This window comes from Zootoca vivipara, chromosome 3, assembly GCF_965207765.1.
Source record: "Zootoca vivipara chromosome 3, rZooViv2.hap1.1, whole genome shotgun sequence".
NCBI lineage: Eukaryota > Metazoa > Chordata > Lepidosauria > Squamata > Lacertidae > Zootoca > Zootoca vivipara.
In genome coordinates this window covers 66,403,433-66,423,481 of record NC_142586.1, presented here as the reverse complement: position 1 = coordinate 66,423,481, position 20,049 = coordinate 66,403,433, and the positions used below count along the sequence as shown (strand labels likewise).

Here is a 20,049-nt window from a genome sequence, read left to right as displayed (position 1 = left end):
ACCAACACTTCTTTATTTACTACATTTATACCCCGCGTTTCCTCCAGGGAGTGCAGGCAGTGTACACACTTCTCCATTTTATCCTAACAACAACCCTGTAAGGTAGGTTATGTTGAGAGATTCTGACTCGGCGGCCTTCACCACACTGATTGCATGGATGGATGGTTGTGTCTGCCTGCGTCTTTGCCTCCCCCAGTACCCATATCCAATTTTAGGCCAGCTAAAAGCCGAGATGAAGCTTCAGATAGCAAGGCACGGCCCTGGAAAGAACAGCACAATGGCAAACTTAACAGCGTTGGCCTATATTTAGCAATTAAATCTTGGCCCGTTTCCACCTGCGATATATAATAGTGGTGTCATTGTTCATCACAATGAGCTTTCAGCAAAGAAAGGGTATCAGACAAGTCACCCAAGAGCCTTCTTTTATAAGCACGCTGCATTGCTCAGGATGCAGGCAGGCAGCTGGATCAGCACCAATGCCCACAGTGGAAATGTGAACACAAGGACCATCACTGGATTGCACAGTATAACTGCACTTAATTAATGGACTTCATGAATCTGGTGGATGCCAGAGTGCTCCTGATGGGCAAGTCCCATCCCATCAAGGGAATTTTCTATTTCCTTTTAATAACGATACTACAAGAAAATGCCCAGGACCACACAAAGGTTTATGCTCTGTTCTGGCCACTGAAGCAGCTCCAAATATTACAACAGCTGCTATAATCCCAGCTGCTGCTGAAGCAGCATTTCCCCACAGCAGATTTGTAACGTGCACATCATGCACACTTTAAATGCCATTTTAAAAAGTGATCGGAAAGGTAAGAATTGCTAAACCAAACACTTCTTTGGGCACATGAATCACACTGAACAAATTAAATGCCTTAGTGGAGGCAGGGGGAAGAAAGGGAGGGGAATCTGAATCAACTTCTATTTTTCTGTAAGAAATCCCACAAAGGGAATCCCATTTCCCCTCTATGTCATATGCCATAGAAGGGAAACTTTAGGCTCTTTCTGGAGATATGAAAAAGAATGTGAAATAATCTACCAATGGATCTGGAAGCTGCTTGCCTTAGGGGGCTACAAGGTCTATTTGCTCAGTACTGTATTGTCAACACTATCTAGCAGCTGCTCTCCATGGTTTTCAGACAAGAGTCTTTTCCAGCAAATCCTAACCAGAGATGCCAGAGATTGAACCCGGGTTTTTCAGCATGCAAACCAAGTGCCCTACTGCAGCACCCTGAGTAGGAAAATGGCACTCATCACACCCACCCACCCCCAATTTCATATGACCTGCACACTGGTTGTCAAATGCCCCACCCCATCCCAATTTCTTTCAGTTCTCAGTCTTGCAGTTTTGTGTGTTCCTGCTAGTTTTATCAGGCTTGTAAACTAAAATGGCCAAATAAGTTAAAATGTTAAGTGTTGGCTTCAGTTTAGAAAGCAAAAAGACTTGAAATTGGTTTGTTTTCTTTTCTTTGCCTGTTGCAGTGAGTCATTTCCAGCCACCAAAAAAAAAAAAAGGAAAAAAGAGATGACTCATAGCCAAGCTGAAATGCCAGAAGGCTAACTCAGTGGGAGACAAAGGAATACCATTTATGCATAAAAGAGCTGCCTGGAGATAAAGCTAATTGTTTCTTTCTCTCTCCTGAAACCAGGAAAAAATGTCAGAACTAATGCAATGTAAAGGGGTCAGAGAGCCTTCCCTGGGCATCCAGGTTCCTGGGGTGCCGTTTATTCATGAAAGAGAGGAGCCAGCATGTCATTATGAAGCAAGTGGAAACAACTTTTTTCTCCACTGAATTAGAAGCTGCCAAGTTTTTACTTCATCACTGATTATCCAGTAGTCTGCTAAGAAAGCAGGAGAGATTTTCTTCCTAGGCTTGTGCATTACAAACTGGACTGGATTTCAGCCACTCTGAGGTTCAGCCCTGTTTGGAAAGAATGCAGTGGCTGTGAATGATGCATATATAAGTGAATGAGAAAGAGGCGGGGGGGGGGGGAGGTGGTGACTTCACAATTAACTTCCATTTCACCCAATGCCTCTTTTGCTACTTCCAGAGAGAAAGATTCTTGCTAGCTCTACCTAGGTTCCTTCTCTCAGCTTGATATTTAGGGCATGTTTTAGGTGTGTTTTAAGCCAGAATGCCAACTATTGCTACCACATGGATACGTGCCACTTTCCAATGTCAGCATTAGAAAAAGCGTTTCTGCCGACTCTTTAGGTGTCCTGATAAGGGTGACCCATACCTTTCCCAGATCTACGTTTACAAGAGGATAGCAAGTGCAGATATATTTTTCTTCTGGGTCCGCATAAATAACAATATCATACCTATGAGGGCCAGCTCTAGGGGAAGGCTGGGTGGCGTGGGGCGCCGGGCTGCCAGGGGCCGCCGCGTGCCGCGCCTGCCCACCAGCCGCGGCAAGAAACAGGGTGGGGCGGGGGCGCCGGCGCGATCTCTGCACCACAGTGCTAGGGCACCCGACACCTATCAACTATCACTCTCTGCCAAGGAAGTGGGGCAAGCAGTAATGTGAGCATACCCTAATAGTTACTGCCCCATGTGCAGATGAGAGCTTCACTAATAGAGGTTCTGGGGGGATTCAAAGGATGGGAAACAAACAAAAAAGTTAATGCAAAAACAATGTACTGTAAATATGTGGCTAGAAATGCAGGGGGGGGTGACCTCACTGCATTTTAAGCTTTTTATATGAATACTTTAGACAAGATGGAACCAATTATCATGTTTTGATAGCCTAGTTCCAGAATGAGCACATGATTAAGTCCCCAGTTACAAGAGATTCAATATCTTCACTCCTTCCAAAATTTAAGTCGTGTCATTCCTTTTGCGGTGATCCAGGTTAAAAATGGTGCTCTTTACTATATTTAAAGTAAAATTTATATTCCATATTAAAGTCCCTTAATGAAGTTCCATGGAACAAAAATACAGAGCTCCATTATCCACTCAAGTGTACTGAGCAGCAAAGGCGTAATCACTCCTTTTTCTCCATGCCCCTTTTCCAGTTTCAAATATCTTCTAACATAAATACTGTATAAGGATAAATTGAATCTATAAAGGAAGCAATACGTTCCAGCAGTGGTGGGGAACCTCTGGCCTGTAGATCTTATTAAGACTGGCAGGCCTCTGCATTTGGCCATTTTGGTCAAGCCGTGCCTACCTGCCCTACATGTATATTTGGCATTAGGTGCGGAGCAGGTAAGATGCAGCTCCATGCTGATTGCAAAGCCTTGTGCCCTTTGCAAGTGTGCCTGTGAATTGTCAGTGTTTGCAAAGGTACAGAGTTTTGCAAGCTCCAACAATCAGCTGATTGGCAGAGCTTGCAAAACATTATGTCTTTCCCCATATAATTTGATTTCAAACCATGTGGGCAAAGGAAAATGCTTCAGGTGATGTCATGGTGACATCAGGTAAATGACAGGTGAATGGTCCACAGGGGACAGGTCAGGGCACTGCAGCATCCAGCCCCCCACCCCACCCCACAGCAAACTGGAAATGATTCTCCACCCCTGCTCGACAATCATTCTCAAGCTTCAGCAAACAATTGCTAATCCTTCTGGTCTGTCCTCAATTGTCCAACATTCAGCTTCTTTGCATGGCATTGGCTTCAACTATTATGAGAGAGGGAGAAAAATGCAATTGATAGCTGCCAACAGCCTTATCCTTCATGAGGATGCTTAGCCCTTAAGACAGATGCAATGGCAGGTTGGACAATGAACATGAGAAATCCAACGCTTTTATACAATTTTTAACCCCTGAAGAGAAGTGCAGGTGTTCTTGCAATGTGACAATAGTGATACCCAACAGTATGCAAGCTATATTTCAGTCCCTGTATCCCAGGCAACAGGAGCCTTAACACTGAAAATCATTGTCAGCTCCCTTCCTCCTACTCTGCTCCAGGCCTCAAATTATCTTAGCATCATATAAACAGTGTTTTTATTTGACTTGTGTTATTTGAACATTAGAATGCACAGAAGAAATCATGTTCGCTACATAACTAAAAAAAGAGAGAGAAAATAATAATGCCGAGATCCCCATCACATTATCAAGGCTGAGAGTGAGGCAGGTGTAGAGGTTAGAATGTTGGACTAGGACCTGAGAGACCAGGGACTGAATCTGCACTCGGGCATGAAGCTAACTGAGTGACCTTGGGCCCGTCACAGTGTCTCAGCCTAGCCTACCTCACAGGGTTGTTGCAAGGGAAGGGGAGGGGAAAGAACCATGTATGTCACCTTGAGCTCCTGGGAGAAAAGGTGGGATGCAAATGTAAAGGTAAAGGGACCCTTGACCATTAGGTCCAGGCGTGACCGACTCTGGGGTTGTGGTGCTCATCTCGCGTTATTGGCCGAGGGAGCCGGCGTACAGCTTCCAGGTTATGTGGCCAGCATGACAAAGCCGCTTCTGGCGAACCAGACACACGGAAACACCATTTACCTTCCCGCTGTAGCAGTACCTATTTATCTACTTGCACTTTGACGTGCTTTCGAACTGCTAGGTTGGCAGGAGCTGGGGCCGAGCAACGGGAGCTCACCCCGTCGCAGGGATTCAAACCGCCGACCTTCTGATCGGCAAGCCCTAGGCCACAGTGCCACCTGCGTCCCGGGATACAAATGTAGGGAATAATAAATAACTAAAACTGTCTGGAAAATTATAAAAGCTACTGCAATGTACATGCAGCCTGCAACCCATAAGTCAGGCACTAGTAGAACAAGATTCGATGAGCTCTTTTTCCTTTTTGCAAAATGATTAAGTATGTTGTATGAATATTAAGTATGTTGTATGAACATATACATACATATGTTGTATGTATAGTAGTGTTGTATGGAAGTGAGAGCTGGACCATAAAGAAAGCTGATCGCCGAAGAATTGATACTTTTGAATTATGGTGCTGGAGGAGACTCTTGAGAGTCCCATGGACTGCAAGAAGATCAAACCTATCCATTCTGAAGGAAATCACCCCTGAGGACTGGAAGGACAGATCCTGAAGCTGAGGCTCCAATACTTTGGCCACCTCATGAGAAGAGAAGACTCCCTGGAAAAGACCCTGATGTTGGGAAAGATGCAGGGCACAAGGAGAAGGGGACGACAGAAGACAAGATGGTTGGACAGTGTTCTCGAAGCTACCAACATGAGTTTGACCAAACTGCGGGAGGCAGTGGAAGACAGGAGTGCGTGGAGTGCTCTGGTCCATAGGGTCACGAAGAGTCAGACACAACTAAACGACAACAACAACATGAATATAGGGACAGTTTGCCTTTTATATGCAAGCATTTGAATAAAAAGCTATTTATGATGCCAGTAGGGTCTATAAAATCAGCACATTGTGATTAAAGTTGCCACCTGTCCTTTTGAGCAGAGAGACATACAAAACGACATGTTAGCTCCTCATCCATCATAACAAGAAAGCCATTCTTCACAAAAGAATGTATATCTTGGCCATTAGAAATAAAATGGTAATGGTGCTGCCAGTCCTTTCTGTTTTGCTTTCTTGCATTGTTTGTTGAAAGGCTTTTCATAGACCACAAGTCCAACAAACATAGGTGCCATTTGGATCTCAAGGTTGTGGGTTCGAGCCTCACGTTGGGCAAAAGATTCCTGCATGGCAGGGGCTTGGACTAGATGACCCTCATGGTCCCCTTCAACTCTACAATTCTATGATTCTATTATAATTCTGCAGTTTCCATAACAATGCAAAGGAAATGTCTATTATCCTTCCCAGTTTTCCTCTTTAAGACAGTAGGTGCATGAACATCACTCGATAGCTTCATTTTTAGTGGGTAGCATTTCAATCCCGGATCAACAAACGCTACCCCTTGCCAGAGTTCCCCAACAGTGCATTTCTCTCTTACCCCCCAGAAACAACTATCCATCTTCTAGCAGATTGCATACCACAGCATCATTTCTTATGCGGATGGTATCTCAATACAGTATCTAGATACCAAAAGGAACATTTGGACAGAGCTTAAGTATAAGCCAACTAGAATTCTGTCCTCCCTAACACACTACCCCCGTTTGGATGGAATGAAAATCTCTAGTTAGTCTAAACAGGAAGTGTCTGTTTCTAATCCTCTCCTCATGGCTATGCCAGAGGAGGGAAGAAGAGGTTTGCTACTGCTGATGCATGTACTGTTAAAACATTGTTTAGTATTATTATGTCCAAAATAGGCCTCTCAGTTACACTGTGAAAACAAGGCCCCAAGTACAACAGCAAAGTATTTCAAATCATTAGCTTAATGAGACAGATTATGATGATAGTGGTGGTGGTGGTAATTCCTTCTTTAGCTGTAAGAGGAAATAATGCTGCCAAATAATTAGATACATGTAGGCCAGGTCATCAATACTTCTTAGCCAGAATGCTAACCCCCAATGCTCAGGGGTGTGACTAAAGATAGGCTTATACTTTTGCACTCTTGCACTGTGCTGTCACTGAAGAATGCAGGTATCCAGTCACAGGAAAAAGGGTTAGTTGAACCACCTGTCCGGTAGCTATGGTATCATGGTGACAAACATTACACTCCTGATGACAGGAATTCATGATTTATTTTTGTTTTAAAGCAGAAGAAAGGATAATGGAGAAGAGATTGACACAAAAGCAATATATGATCATTTCAAAATCAAACCCTGCTCCCTAATATTTTAAAAAATAACTTGCCTTTTACAATACCATAGGAAAATGGTTAAAATATGACCATAAAATACACTTTACATTTTGGGGTGGTGTGGTGTTAGTGTCCTTGTGAACACAAATAAACAAACATTTCCCTTTACCTGTGCATGAGATGTTTGGTATGGACTATTAAAGCTTCAGGAAAGAATCTCTGATTAGAATCTAGTCCAGCCTATAATCCTTATGGGGAAAGTGTGTGATAATGAACAAGAAGAATTTATTTTGCTTCTATTCTTCCCCACTCAGGGATTTTTTTTTTAATGTACTGAAAAATCACACTCCCACCCCCAACCCCAGAATACACAAGTTCTCAACTGTAAATCAAATGTGGGGAGGGGGGCAAACACCAAGCCAAACGAATTGAAGTGGAGGGAATGGAGTGGGTGTATTCTTCTGAAGACATGTGTAATGAACAAAAAGGAAAAAAGCAGAGTTAATGAATATACTGTGGGCGTTTAGACACTACTTCTGAAAAGCTCTTGCTAGCTTCTCTCATGTCACTTGTCACTGTGAAAGATGTCATCCTGATCCCTCAACTGCCACCCCACTTTGTGTAAATGCAATCCATTATTTAGAGACATGGGATCCAGCCCTTACCTGCTCCGTCTCAGCAAAGTTAGAAACGTGGCCATCATCATTGACTCCTCGTATGTGAAACCGGGCACCAGCTCTCTCGCAGCTGATCCGGGAGATGAGACAGGCCTTTGCCTTCTTGTGAGAAGCGTACAGAGTGCGAATGTCCACCACACCACAGATCACTTTTAACAGCCAATCAGAGCAATTCACCTGATAGTGTTTAAAGGGGACATGCAGTAGCTGGTTCCTGCAAGATTCAATAATAATCACTCACTAGGTGTACTGTATATTATTAACAAAGCTAACTTTAAAGTATTATCCTTTGGTAAGGTTTTATAATTTATTTGAGTTCAAGCTACAAGGCACTGGAAGGATTCCAGTTTTGCTTGTTTCTTGCCAGAAAGCCAAAATTGCAGTGAGGATAAACCTTGGGAAATACTCTGTTAAGGTAGCAACTCACAGAACCACAGGCATTTTAATAGGAGGATTTCACAGTTCAGATTGTGACCTGAAAAACTGCAGTGCAGGTTCAATAGTTTTTAGTCACGAAATATTTGTTTGCAATCAAATCTGGAAAAAATAAATGTAGTGCAACTTTACCACACAAGATAGGTAATAATACATTTGTGACACCAATAATACTTTTGTGACCAACCAAGCTGAATTCAGCCCATCAGATATTTTGGCCTTTAAATATCCTGTTTTTACTGTTGTAGTCAGGCAGATTCTCCCCATGCCCTGGGCTTACAATTACTATATTAATATATGTAACCTTCCGGGATCATAAATATTAAAAAACTTTGGGCTGTATCCAGTTGTGGTTTTGCCTTAATGGAAATGGACTTCTGCTCTTGCAGATGGATGCACCCAATTTTTGCCAACCCCTCTAACACACGTCTCCCTAAAACCTGCTCCTTGGGATCATGGGATCCTCCAGAACAGAATGGGACACAGCAGTAGGGAAGGCAGTGAAAATTGGGTGTCTTGCCTTGCAGGAACAGAAGTACTTTTTTCTAAGACAAAGCTACCATTAGATACAGCTCAAACAGCCTACAGCTATTGTTGGATTTCCCAGCACTACTGAAAGGAAATATAACCATTAAAGGCAATGTAGTGACTTCTGCATGTGACTATATTTAATATTCCATACTGTTTGTCTGGCAATATGAATATATATTACCAGTCAGACTAATTCATTAAATACAAATTCATTTGAATAAAGTCAGCAGTTTTCTGTGAAAGTATATTCTGTACTGATATCACTCTTGCAAGCCATTTGCATCCCAAAATGCCACCACAAGACGCAGATAGTGGACACAATCCAGGTAAAAATTACATGCTTTTAAAAAGTCCCACGGATTTCAGTTAAGCATGTAACTTAAATCTCTCCCATTTAAACCAGCGGGACTTTGGGCCAAATTGTGTCAAATGCATTTAGGAGAACTGAGTCAAGAAAAAACTACACAAAATCTGTTTTGAATATACTGTATTTAGGTCTATAATCAACATGCCAGAAGTTGATTAGATGAGCCCTGATGGAACAGACTGGACTTCCCCAACCTGGTACCGTCCAGGGGTTTTGGACTCACCTCAGCACCAGCCAGCATGTCCAAAAGCATGGGATGATGGGAGTTGCAGTCCAGAACATCTAGAGAGCACCAGACTAGGAAACGCTGGGTCAGACCAAATAGCCATCTTGCCCAGGATCCTGCTTCCCACAGCAGTCCTACTGGGTCTCTGAGAAGCCCAGAAGTGGGTCATGGAAACAATAGCATTGGTACACCTCTGAACCCAGTTGCTGGGGATCACGAATGGGAGAGTGCTCTTGGGTTCATGGTCTCGTTGCAGGGTTCCCAATGGCATTTGGTTGTCCAGTGTGAGAATGCGATGCATGATGTGATAGCTCTTTGGTTTGATGCAGCAGAGCTGTCCTGAAGCTCTTATTGGCACAATGGAACCCTGAAGGCCACATGGAGAGTGCTATATACAGAAGTAATTATGATGGTGCATTCAGCGGCCATGACTAGTACCCAGGAGACCGTTCACTCGATCTTTTGCCCACCTTCACTTTGTGACTATGTGTCAGGCAAAACTGGTCAAGAAACATAACAGCTAAATATCCCGAAACCCTTTAACAAGTTCAGAACTGCAGTATCATCTACAGTACACGTACTACAACAACAAAACTTTGGCCAAAATAGCTTGGTGCCAGGGCATTTAAAACTTAGTTAGATAAATAATTCATGCAGGCTTACATTGACATAGGCCTGCCCCATCACCCCAATTCAATAATTTTTCACCGGGCTTTGTTATTTACCTTCCATGGGCTGCAAGAGGAGCGTCATGCACAGAAGCAGCTGCTAACTTTCATTTTGCTTGGTATCATTATCACTGCATACATTATGCAGAAGTTGCCATTTATTATTTAAAATGTTGAAAATAAAATGTATTGATCTTCTCTATTTAACAAAAATAAATAAATTTGTACACTGTATAAGTTGCAGATACTCGGGATTTGCTCAAAGAGAGGTGCAAACATTCAGAAATGGTTGCATCACAAATATTTAGGCATCCAGGATTGGTTCACGTACACAGCAGGGCCCAAGGCCAATCTCAGGCTCACAAACTCTGATTCACATGAAAGGTTCCATTCACCAAGGGGAGGGGAAGCATGTGAGCCTGCAATTCACTATTGTGACCTGCCACTTACAGAGCCAGTGTGGTGTAGTGATTAACGTGTTGGACTAGGACCTGGGAGAACAGGGTTCAAATCCCCACTCTGCCATGAAGTTCACTTGGTGGCCTTGGGCCAGTCATTGCCTCTTGGTCTAACTTTCCTCATAGGGTTGTAATGGGGATTAAATGATGAGGGGGAGGAAACATCTACAACACCTTGAGTTCCCTGGAGAAAAAAGTGGGATGTAAATGCAATAATAAATTTAACAACCCAGCACACCTGGGCTATGTGTGAACTAGCTCTTAAAGCCTTGATATTATTGTATACATTGGCAATCCAATCCAATATAAGTCTCACTGAGTTTAGTGGGACTTAATACCATATATACTATATTTCGAAATATGACATTTTTCCTCCCACAAAAGGACACTCTCTAGCTATAATAGCAATGCATTTACTGCTATGCTTTAGAAGATTCCAAAAAGATTCCAGTCCTTCATGAAGCAGAAATCCATATGGATTTGAAGTCTAGGACATATTAGCTAAGGACTGACCAAATATAGGATGTAACATATTGCACTTACCAGAAGAATGAGTTTGCAGTTCCATAGTTGTTATCACCCTGTTTCTGGGCTCGGACAGTGATATCAAAGTTTGATCCTGCATTTGGCCAAGAAAAATAAAACACCCCAGAATTAAGAATTTTCTTCAAGGCAGAAACACGATCTTCCTCCTTAGTTTCTTCCTGGAGAGGACAGAATTCTGTTGTCGTGATTCTGTAAACTTCAGCATCAAGTATTTTCCCCACTGATGCACAGCCTGTCACAAGGACCAGAAAATGCAGGGTGGTGTTGCCTAGAAAATGACAGGCACATTAGAATTACATGGGAATGCAAATACTTATTCCATTCTAGACCTTTTCTGTAAAGGCAGCCTGTCAATATCTCATAATATGTTTTGTTTGTTTGTTTGTTGTTTCAGAAGGTGACAATGCCATGTTGATACCAGATTAAATTCATTGGTCTGGGACTGATTGTAGGTATGGCAGAAACCTATGTTGGCATGATTCAATGTATAAAGCTGTGAAATGAAAACATTTCTCACATACCGGTAGAACATACAAGTGTGAACAGAAATATTGCATTAACTGCCAACTCAGCCATCCTCATTGCTGTACAAGGAGAAAATCTAGTCTAAGGGGATGATCTCATCAGCTGTCCCCCCCCCCCAGCTGGGGAACATCTGGGGCAGGAAAGGAGTACTGTACTTTGTGGGAAAGGTACTCATTTCCTCCACAGCATCCATCATAATATCTGAAAATAAATGGCAGGAGAAACATTGCTTGTAACAAGTTGGCCACCTGGAATGACAAGCAAGAGCACTTATTTGTGACTGAATCCACTCTCAGGAGACATCCACGACTGCTGCTTCAAGCAGCAAGCTCATAAAAGTCAATCTGTGAGCTCCTCTATCTATTAGGTACTTAAGCTTTGGGTCAAGTCAGTTTTACTCCTAACAGTGAGTCTGTGGGTCAGTCAATCACAATGCTATGTCTAAAATACAATTTCATAGCTAAATAAAACCTTTTATAAAAAAAAGAAAACAAGCAAAGAACTAACCAACATAAGTGGTCTAAGAGGCATGACAACATTCAAGATATTTTGCCACTTGCTTGATAATAAACGTGAAAGGCCTCTCAAGGGAAATGCTCATAAAGGATGCTGAGGGTCAATCATAAAAATGTATTGTAACGGGATGCATTATTTAAGACATATAGAAAGCAAAGGTAGTTCAGATGTCGATAGACTCCCAACTCTAATCAGCTCCAGCCAGCACAGACAACGGGCAGGAATTATGGAAGCTGTAGTCCAATACTAACTGTTGGTTATCTTAGAGTAAAAGAAGAATGCCTAATGCAGGAAGGGCACTAAACAGAAAATAAGACGTCTGTTGTCATTCAGCCATAGCTTCAAAAGCAAAAAATGAGCTTCCACAAGAAAGGTTGGAAATGCAAATTTAAGTCCAGGAAGTAAACCCACAGTTTATTCCCCACTGGATAGCTTATTTTGAATATTTATGCCATAATTCCAGCTGTGCTTAGCACCTTCAAATTTGCATTGCTGACTGTTTCAATAGCCAAGAAAAGCTTCCTGTATTTTTTTAAAAAAATCCAAACAAAAATGAACGGTTGTTTCTGCTCATTATATAATTTTTTCCTTAAGAGTATTTGGAGTAACATTTAAAACTATCTTGAGACAAAGGCAGAGAAAACATATGTATTACAGCAATAAGGAAGGAGCAGCCCCCGGGACAGGGATGGGAAACCTTCATCAGCCCAAGGGACACACTCTTTCATGGGCAACCTTCCAGGGACCACATGCCAGTGGGCCAAACCTGGCCTGTAAGGGGTTCAAATTTAGCTGTTTTTTCTCCAACCACACCCACCTACCCCATCCTTGATGTCATATGTAACAACAGCTGTGGGGCAGGTAGAGACACAGCTGCCAATGCACAACAAGAGCTTTAAAGTATGCTCCCTATTGTGCATCGTCACGATAATAATAATCTCCAAAGCAACTTTAGTTGCCCTGCAGAGTTTTCAACATAGGGGTACTCAAGAAGGTCACAGAGGAATATGTGCCAAATGGGCCCCACTTAAGCAGACCTGTACATATAGAATAGAATACAATAGAATGGGGAAAACCAGAGATCTGTTCAAGAAAATTGGAGATATGAAAGGAACATTTCGTACAAAGATTACCATAATAAAGGACAAAAGTGGTAAGGACCTAACAGAAGCAGAAGACATCAAGAAGAGGTGGCAAGAATCAAGAAGAGGTGGCAAGAATACATTATACCAGAAAGATATGGAGGTCTCATACACCCCAGGTAGTGTGGTTGCTGACCTTGAGCCAGACATCTTGGAGAGTGAAGTCAAATGGGCCTTAGAAAGCACTGCTAATAACAAGGCCAGTGGAAGTGATGATATTCCAGCTGAACTATTTAAAATTTTAAAAGATGATGCTGTTAAGGTGCTACACACAATATGCCAGCAAGTTTGGAACTTGGCCAGAGGATTGGAGAAGATCAGTCTACATCCCAATCCCAAAGAAGGGCAGTGCCAAAGAATGCTCCAACTACCACACAATTGCGCTCATTTCACACGCTAGCAAGGTTATGCTTAAAATTCTACAAGGCAGGCTTAGGCAAGTGCAAGCTGGATTTCGAAGGGGCAGAGGAACCAGAGACCAAATAGCAAACATGCGCTGGATTATGGAGAAAGCTAGAGAGTTCCAGAAAAACGTCTACTTCTGCTTCATTGACTATGCAAAAGCCTTTGACTGTGTCGACCACAGCAAACTATGGCAAGTTCTTAAAGAAATGGGAGTGCCTGATCACCTCATCTGTCTCCTGAGAAATCTCTATGTGGGACAAGAAGCTGCAGTTAGAACTGGATATGGAACAACTGATTGGTTCAAAATTGGGAAAGGAGTACAACAAGGTTGTATATTGTCTCCTTGCTTATTTAACTTATATGCAGAATTCATCATGCGAAAGGCTGGACCAACGAATACATAACACTCCCCCCCCCCCGAGGCCCAGCCCAGAACATACGGTCCTTGGTTCTTCATCCTGCTCTAGCCCATCCCAAAGACAAATACTGTAATGGGAACTAGTGAGTTGCTCCAGCTGACCAGACCCAATACAAGGGAGTGTTCTGGCTTTGAGAAATATTACCCAGGCAATCAACTAGACAAAACCCACCAGCCTTATAGTGCAAGTGTCTTGCATGGGAAATGGTTGGGTTTATATCCTATCAATTTTGACAGCCTAAAACAGACAAAGAACTATTAACCAAGTATTCACACACAAGTTCTGCAGTATGACAAAAGGAAGAATTTCCTAGTAAAACCCCAGAAGGTCCTTAGTGCCAAAAAGTGAGACTGAAAAACCAGTGTGATTACCTATTCTGCTTACTGTCTGAATAGCTAGTCAGAACAGTCATGCTTCCTTTTTTGTCTGTTTTATAAGCCAGCTAAGCCAAATGTTTGGATTTAAACCAGTCTAGTCTCCCCACTGTGACTAATTCATATTTCAGAAAATTTATGGAGTTTTCTGCCCAGTAGTTGGTTCAGGCTATTGCTGCCATCGCTATAAACTTTCTTTATCTTCAGGCATTCTGGAAAAATATTTCATGCTCTTAATGACTTACTACCCTCCTTAGGGAGCCTATTTGTTTCAAGGGCCGAATGACCACACTGTCTCTCCCTTCCAGCCAGCCAAACACTTCTTGCGGCAAGAAGCGAAGTGTCTAGGCAGACTCTTTTAAATTCATATTATGTAAATGAAACTGGGACCATCAGGAAATCCACAAATTGGTGGGTGGGATGGTTTGGACAGTATCTGAACAAACCTTTTCTACCATGGGTTGATTTCAGAAGAAACCAATGCGTTGTCAAAGTAGTAGGGCAACTATGGAAATTTCAAGGGCTATGACTAGCCATGGCTGAGCCTTTGGTCTGTGGCACAGCCTCTTTCATGCTCTCACAACCCTCAATTAAATATGAACAGAATTCTTGGATTTTTATTATTATTTTGGTTTTGCATAACCACATCTCCTGACATTCCTTGTTATTGGGCATTGGAAAGTTAACTTCTTGCTCATATGATCTTGCACTCAGCTGCCCACACTCCATCATATCCCCCCACACAAATTGTTTAAATCCTTCAGATGCTTTTATGTGCATAAAACCATATGTCAGCCAACGAAGAGGCAAAGCTATAGTCCATTTATATCATTTACATTTTGCAGTTTTGGATACCACATTCACTCTAGCTGTAGTAGGTTCTCCAGAGATGTGCTTGCGCCTTTAAAATACCCAAAGCACCAAGATGCAAAGCAGCAACAACCACGCCACTCACCTCCCTGGCTCCATTTGTCACAGGGCTACACCATTGCCTTCAGTCAGCAGGAAAAGAGGTTGGAGAAAAGGTTGGGAGGGGCAGTGACTATATGCTCTCTCAATGCCCCCAAGCTGTTAAAGGGATAGTCAGCATCTCCTAGTGCAGACCTGTCTATCCCTGGCCACAATTACGTGGATGGCTGTAACATGAAATCCAATGAGAGAGCCGTGCTCATTGCAATGAAAATGCCAGGTTCAGGAAACCCAAATTAGAAGGTCACCAGAACAGAGAAAATTGTCAATTGCAGGGCTGTAGTCTTAGTTAACCATGAACTATTGCTGTTAATAAAGCTAGTCATTCAAAATAAAAAGAAAGGGGAAAGTGCTATTCAGTAGAGCTGTTGATTCTTGGCCCGAAAGGGCTGACTTCCTTATAACTGCTGTATTTTTATGGGCAGGAGCTCTGTGCTTTTAACAGATTTGTGCAAGCTAAAACGGGAACAAGTGCAGCTTTCCCTAAAAGGAGGTCACTTGCTGTATTTCTGCCTGAGCCTCAATGCATAATAAAAGCAACAGCCCAAAAATCTGTCTTTTATAGTTACTTGTCAGGGAGAGGCTCATAGGGTATCATTTTTCTGTAGCTGCAGCAATGCAATTTGAGATCTTTCACCTATTGAGCATCATTTCCCCCAACAGATTTTTTTTTTAAAAAAAAAAAAACACCCAAAGGCAGGGCAGGAGATGGAGGATAGGAGCAGGCAAACCTATTCATGATCCTAAGCATTTACTGATAGGTAAGTCAATTAAGCCTTAGTATCCACCCATTGAGGCTGTAATCTTAAACATATTTACTAAGGAAGAAGTCCTTGTGTAGGATTGCATTTTATGGGACAGCTACCCAAGGCCAACAAGAAGCACAACAAAGCTGGTAAAAAGAAACAGAAGCTGTTTTCAAGTTTAAACCAGAAGCTATTATTAGTAAATGCAAAGTTTTCTTAAAAAAAAGAGAAACCCTGCAATAAGCCACTGTTTAATAATTGTCCTTAAATCCAATGATTACCACACAACTCATTTTAAAGAATTAGTTCTTGAAGGTTAACCAAAGAATAGTTTCACTTCACTGTGTCGGATTGAAGGACACATTGTTCAACTTATTATTCTAAAAATGACATTAAGGTACTTACCAGATCTTAACTGGAGTTCTCCTAAGCACCCATAAGCACCCATGAGCTTCTCATATTGCCCTTTAATTTCTTCCTTTTCTTCAGGAGCTAAGGGAATTGCACAATAAAAGACAACAATTCTTATTTATTTTTAATCCTTTGATAATACAGCAAGCCAACAAAAACTGGCGAGATTTACTTTTCTTTAAGCCTATGGTTTGTGCTAAAGTACAATAACTCATGATAAAATTAAGTCTCCTAGATGCCACAATACTTTTACAGCCCAATTCTACTCATGGTTACTCAGAGGTAAGTTGCAACAAAATCAGTGTGACTTACTCCATAGTAAATATGCACAGGATCAGGCCATTTGGCTTCTTTCACAACCTCTTACACTGCACTGAGTAGGAGAAGTTGGGGTGTGCTATATATGCTCTGCAAGGGCCAGAAAGAGATGTCTCCCTAAGAAGACTTATATTACGTGTTGAGCAACTTGACCACAAACTTACATACAGTGCTAATACAGATTAACAGTTTTGCATCAACCATCTATCTCCTGGCCCAATAAACATGTGTGCAGTGGAATGTGTCCCTACATCTTGGCTACGTTCTTCCATACAGTACTATCAATACAGTATATTTTAGTCATTATCCAATGCACTTTAAGGCAGGTCTAACTGCAGATAATTCTCTATGCATGAAATTTGGAATCCTGCTGTGATTCTAGAGCTTCCTCACTTATAGGAAAGAAAGAAAGAAATAACAGGGCCATTCCCTGTCCAAATCTTCACATCTTTATCTCCCAATGAAAGTACAATGGAGTCACTGGATCAGGAGATGCTTAAGTAGACAAAGGAATTACTGTAGTAATAGACTACAGTAAAACTGTAAAAATAAAGTAATGACATTTAAAGACGTAGGCAAGTGTTGAAGAATGCAAGCAATGTTTGGACTTTGCCATAATCATGCCTCCTAAGAGAAAAGAGGGTTGAAACCAAAGAGTTCATTCCCTTATTTCAATCAGCAAGGAGAAATAAGCTTTAAACAGCATGTTGGTTATTGGTCACCGTTTATGGTATTTTGGAATGACAAATATGAGGGTGACATCCATCCATATGTTTTTTTCTTCATTGAAACCCTATAGATCATGAAAGGTTATGCATGTAGAGATATTGTATTGTTCAGAAATACACACACACACACACACACACACACACACACACACACACACCAGAAACCCACAACATTCAGATATCATTGAGCCTTTAGAAGATTGCAAGGCAACTGCATTTTAAACGTAGCAAATATTTAAAAATAAAAAATACTTGGGTTTGTAAAAAAATATTATTACAGTTACGATGAATGAGGCTGATACTCATGTATATGCAATGTCATGTAGGGCACTATTCAAGTTTTCTCAATGTGAGGCTGGCTTCTCTAAGGAGCAGGCTGTGGCCAGAATCGTTCACAATCCTGCCCGTGGGTGGGTATGTATTATGTCAGGATGTTAAAAATTCCAGAATACCTGTTCCCCTCCACTAGCAGTTATGCTAACAGAACCAATGGCGAAGCCCTTCATTTTTCACAAGTACTTTGCATTGTGTTTTATTTTCTTCTTAATAGAGTCTATAATATCATGTCATATAATATAGATCTTATATGAGTTTACATGGGAGGTAAGTCCAACTGAACTCAGCAGGGCTTTCATACATCATTTTATTTGTATGCCACCTTCCCATAGTTAAAACCATGCTCAAGGTGGCTAACAACATGAGGAAAAACAATACATAATTACAAATACAGTGGAACCTCGGTTTTCAATAGCCTTGGAAGCCGAACATTTTGGTTTTCGAATGCCGAAAACCCGGAAGTAATTGCTTCCGTTTTCAAACGTGCCTCGGAAGTCAAACAGCTTCTGAAGTGCATTTCTCAATTTTCTCAACTGAATTTTCCAACAGCCCATTGCGCCTCGGTTGTCGAACATTTCGGAAGTCAAATGGTCTTCCGGAACAAATTACTGTACGTTCGACAACCGAGGTTCCACTGTATAACAAAAATAGTCATAAAATATAAATAACACACATCGAAAAGTACCCAACCAAACTGAACAATTTCCACATTAAAACATAACCAGATCTAATAAAAAAGGAACAAAAATTAATATAAATAAGAGCAACAACCCCACCCACAACAAAAGAACCCTAAGCAATACACCAACCCGCGAGTCTGTTCAACAGCCTCAGCTTTTGCAACTGGAGTCTGTCAGGACCCTGCCCTCCCAGGGGAGGTGGAAAAGGGCCTGCAAGGCAGAGAGCAATTCTTCCAGGACTCACAGCCAAGGTGGCTTACATCTCATCAGACATGCATAGAATTGTACTGTTAAAGCTGAAGTACAGCAATCCTAATCAGGGGCCAGGGAGGCAAGCAGCAGATCCTCCAGTACAGGCACCCCCAAACTTCGGCCCTCCAGATGTTTTGGACTACAATTCCCATCTTCCCCAGCCACTGGTCCTGTTAGCTAGGGATCATGGGAGTTGTAGGCCAAAACATCTGGAGGGCCGCAGTTTGGGGATGCCTGCTCCAGTACATCTGAGTCCTGTCAGCTCCTACCAACCAAGGAGGAGGGTGAGAGGTCTTTTTTCATCTATTGTACAGTAGTTGCTCATTCTAAGCATCAGGCCCCAGCAGATCCAGCACCCATCTCCAAAATGTCTGCTTTCACGCCTTTCCACTGATGACTAACCGTGATAACATACTACCGGTACCTGCTTCAACAGAGCTGGGGCTTCCCCTGCAGCAGAGGTGCCCCCTGCCACTGGTGCTCCTCTTGGCTGACAGAGACCAATGGGGAGGCGATTGTGCACCATCCTAACACTTACACACCAGCCACCAGCATTGTAGAGATAGGATTGCTCTACAAACTCCCCTCCCCTATCTCAAAGTTCGCAAGACCTGAAGTATGCAAGCCTTTTGTAATTAACATTACCCCGGGACAGACGTTTTCTAGATACATGTGGCCCACTGAACTCCAATGGCCCAGGAGAGATAATATCAATGATACAGAGTAGATGGGATTGCATCCCTTCAAGAAGTCACAAGTGAAGCAGAACAGATTAATGGAAGAATAGAAAAGGGACGGAGAGAGTATCTTAAAATATTAATCCAATATTAATCTTTAAAGTACACATAAATAATTTGTTTTCTTCATAAAATAAATAGGCAATCAAGCTCACGTTTGTGCACAAAGTACACACACAGAGGTCTTCACATTATATTTTTATACAAGTCTGTGAATTTTCATTTTGTGTGACATGTTGACCATTTCATTTTTCACTTATAAATGCTTTGCAAATATCTCAATCAGGTTTTCTTTACTCCAGTCCACTAGCCACATACGATTTCCCAAAACTGACTCAGTAGACCTCCCTGTTTTTGTTTCTGGCCCAGAACTGTAAAATTGAGGGGTAGAGTTGTCAAGCTCCTGGTTGCAGATAGACAACATGTGACTTAATTCAGGTGGTCCACAGCATGTCTGTAGATTTGTGATGGGAGACAGCACATCCATCATATTAAATATATTGAGTCTTGATTGCATTCTAATTGATTCTTTTATTTCTTATATCATATTTTAGTGCATTACAATTTGAATGTTATGAAATATAACAACTTACAATGTAGAAGAAATAAAAAAGCGATAAAATACAATTAAAAATCATGCAGCATCTGTTACAGTGGGCAAAAAATCAATGAAGTGCTCTGCAAAGACCCTCAGCAATTTTCCCTGGGGGGAAAAGTCTGGGAACCACTGAGTTAGGCCATTATTTCTGTAGCCTTTTAGTAGGGAGTTCAACAGTGGATGGTGATAAGGGGTGGAGTCACTGCAGTTTGGAAAAAGAGGCTGCATTTCCCTCTCCTTTTTGAAAGTTGGCTACAGCCATAGAACACAGCTGAAAGTCTGAAGGCAAAACACACTCTTGCAATATCCAATTCACATCTCTGTCTCCTCCTGTACCAGCACCCAAAACACAACATAAACACGGGATTA

The 20,049-nt window shown here is 41.9% G+C and overlaps 1 protein-coding gene across 3 annotated transcripts in view; it reads right to left on the bottom strand.

Annotated features, from left to right (window-relative positions):
• SYNJ2 (synaptojanin 2) overlaps positions 1-20,049 on the bottom strand; it is a 54,803-nt gene that overhangs the window by 33,351 nt on the left and 1,403 nt on the right. For all 3 annotated transcript variants that reach the window (XR_015949337.1, XM_088667327.1, XM_088667328.1), the window contains exons 2-4: positions 16,026-16,112; positions 10,522-10,792; positions 7,282-7,507 (exon numbers count right to left, since the gene is read on the bottom strand). Coding sequence is in view for 2 of the 3 variants with exons in the window: in XM_088667327.1 (XP_088523453.1) it covers positions 7,282-7,507; positions 10,522-10,792; positions 16,026-16,112 (584 nt within the window). In the remaining variant the exon portion in view is untranslated. The remainder of the gene's footprint in view (positions 1-7,281; positions 7,508-10,521; positions 10,793-16,025; positions 16,113-20,049) is intronic.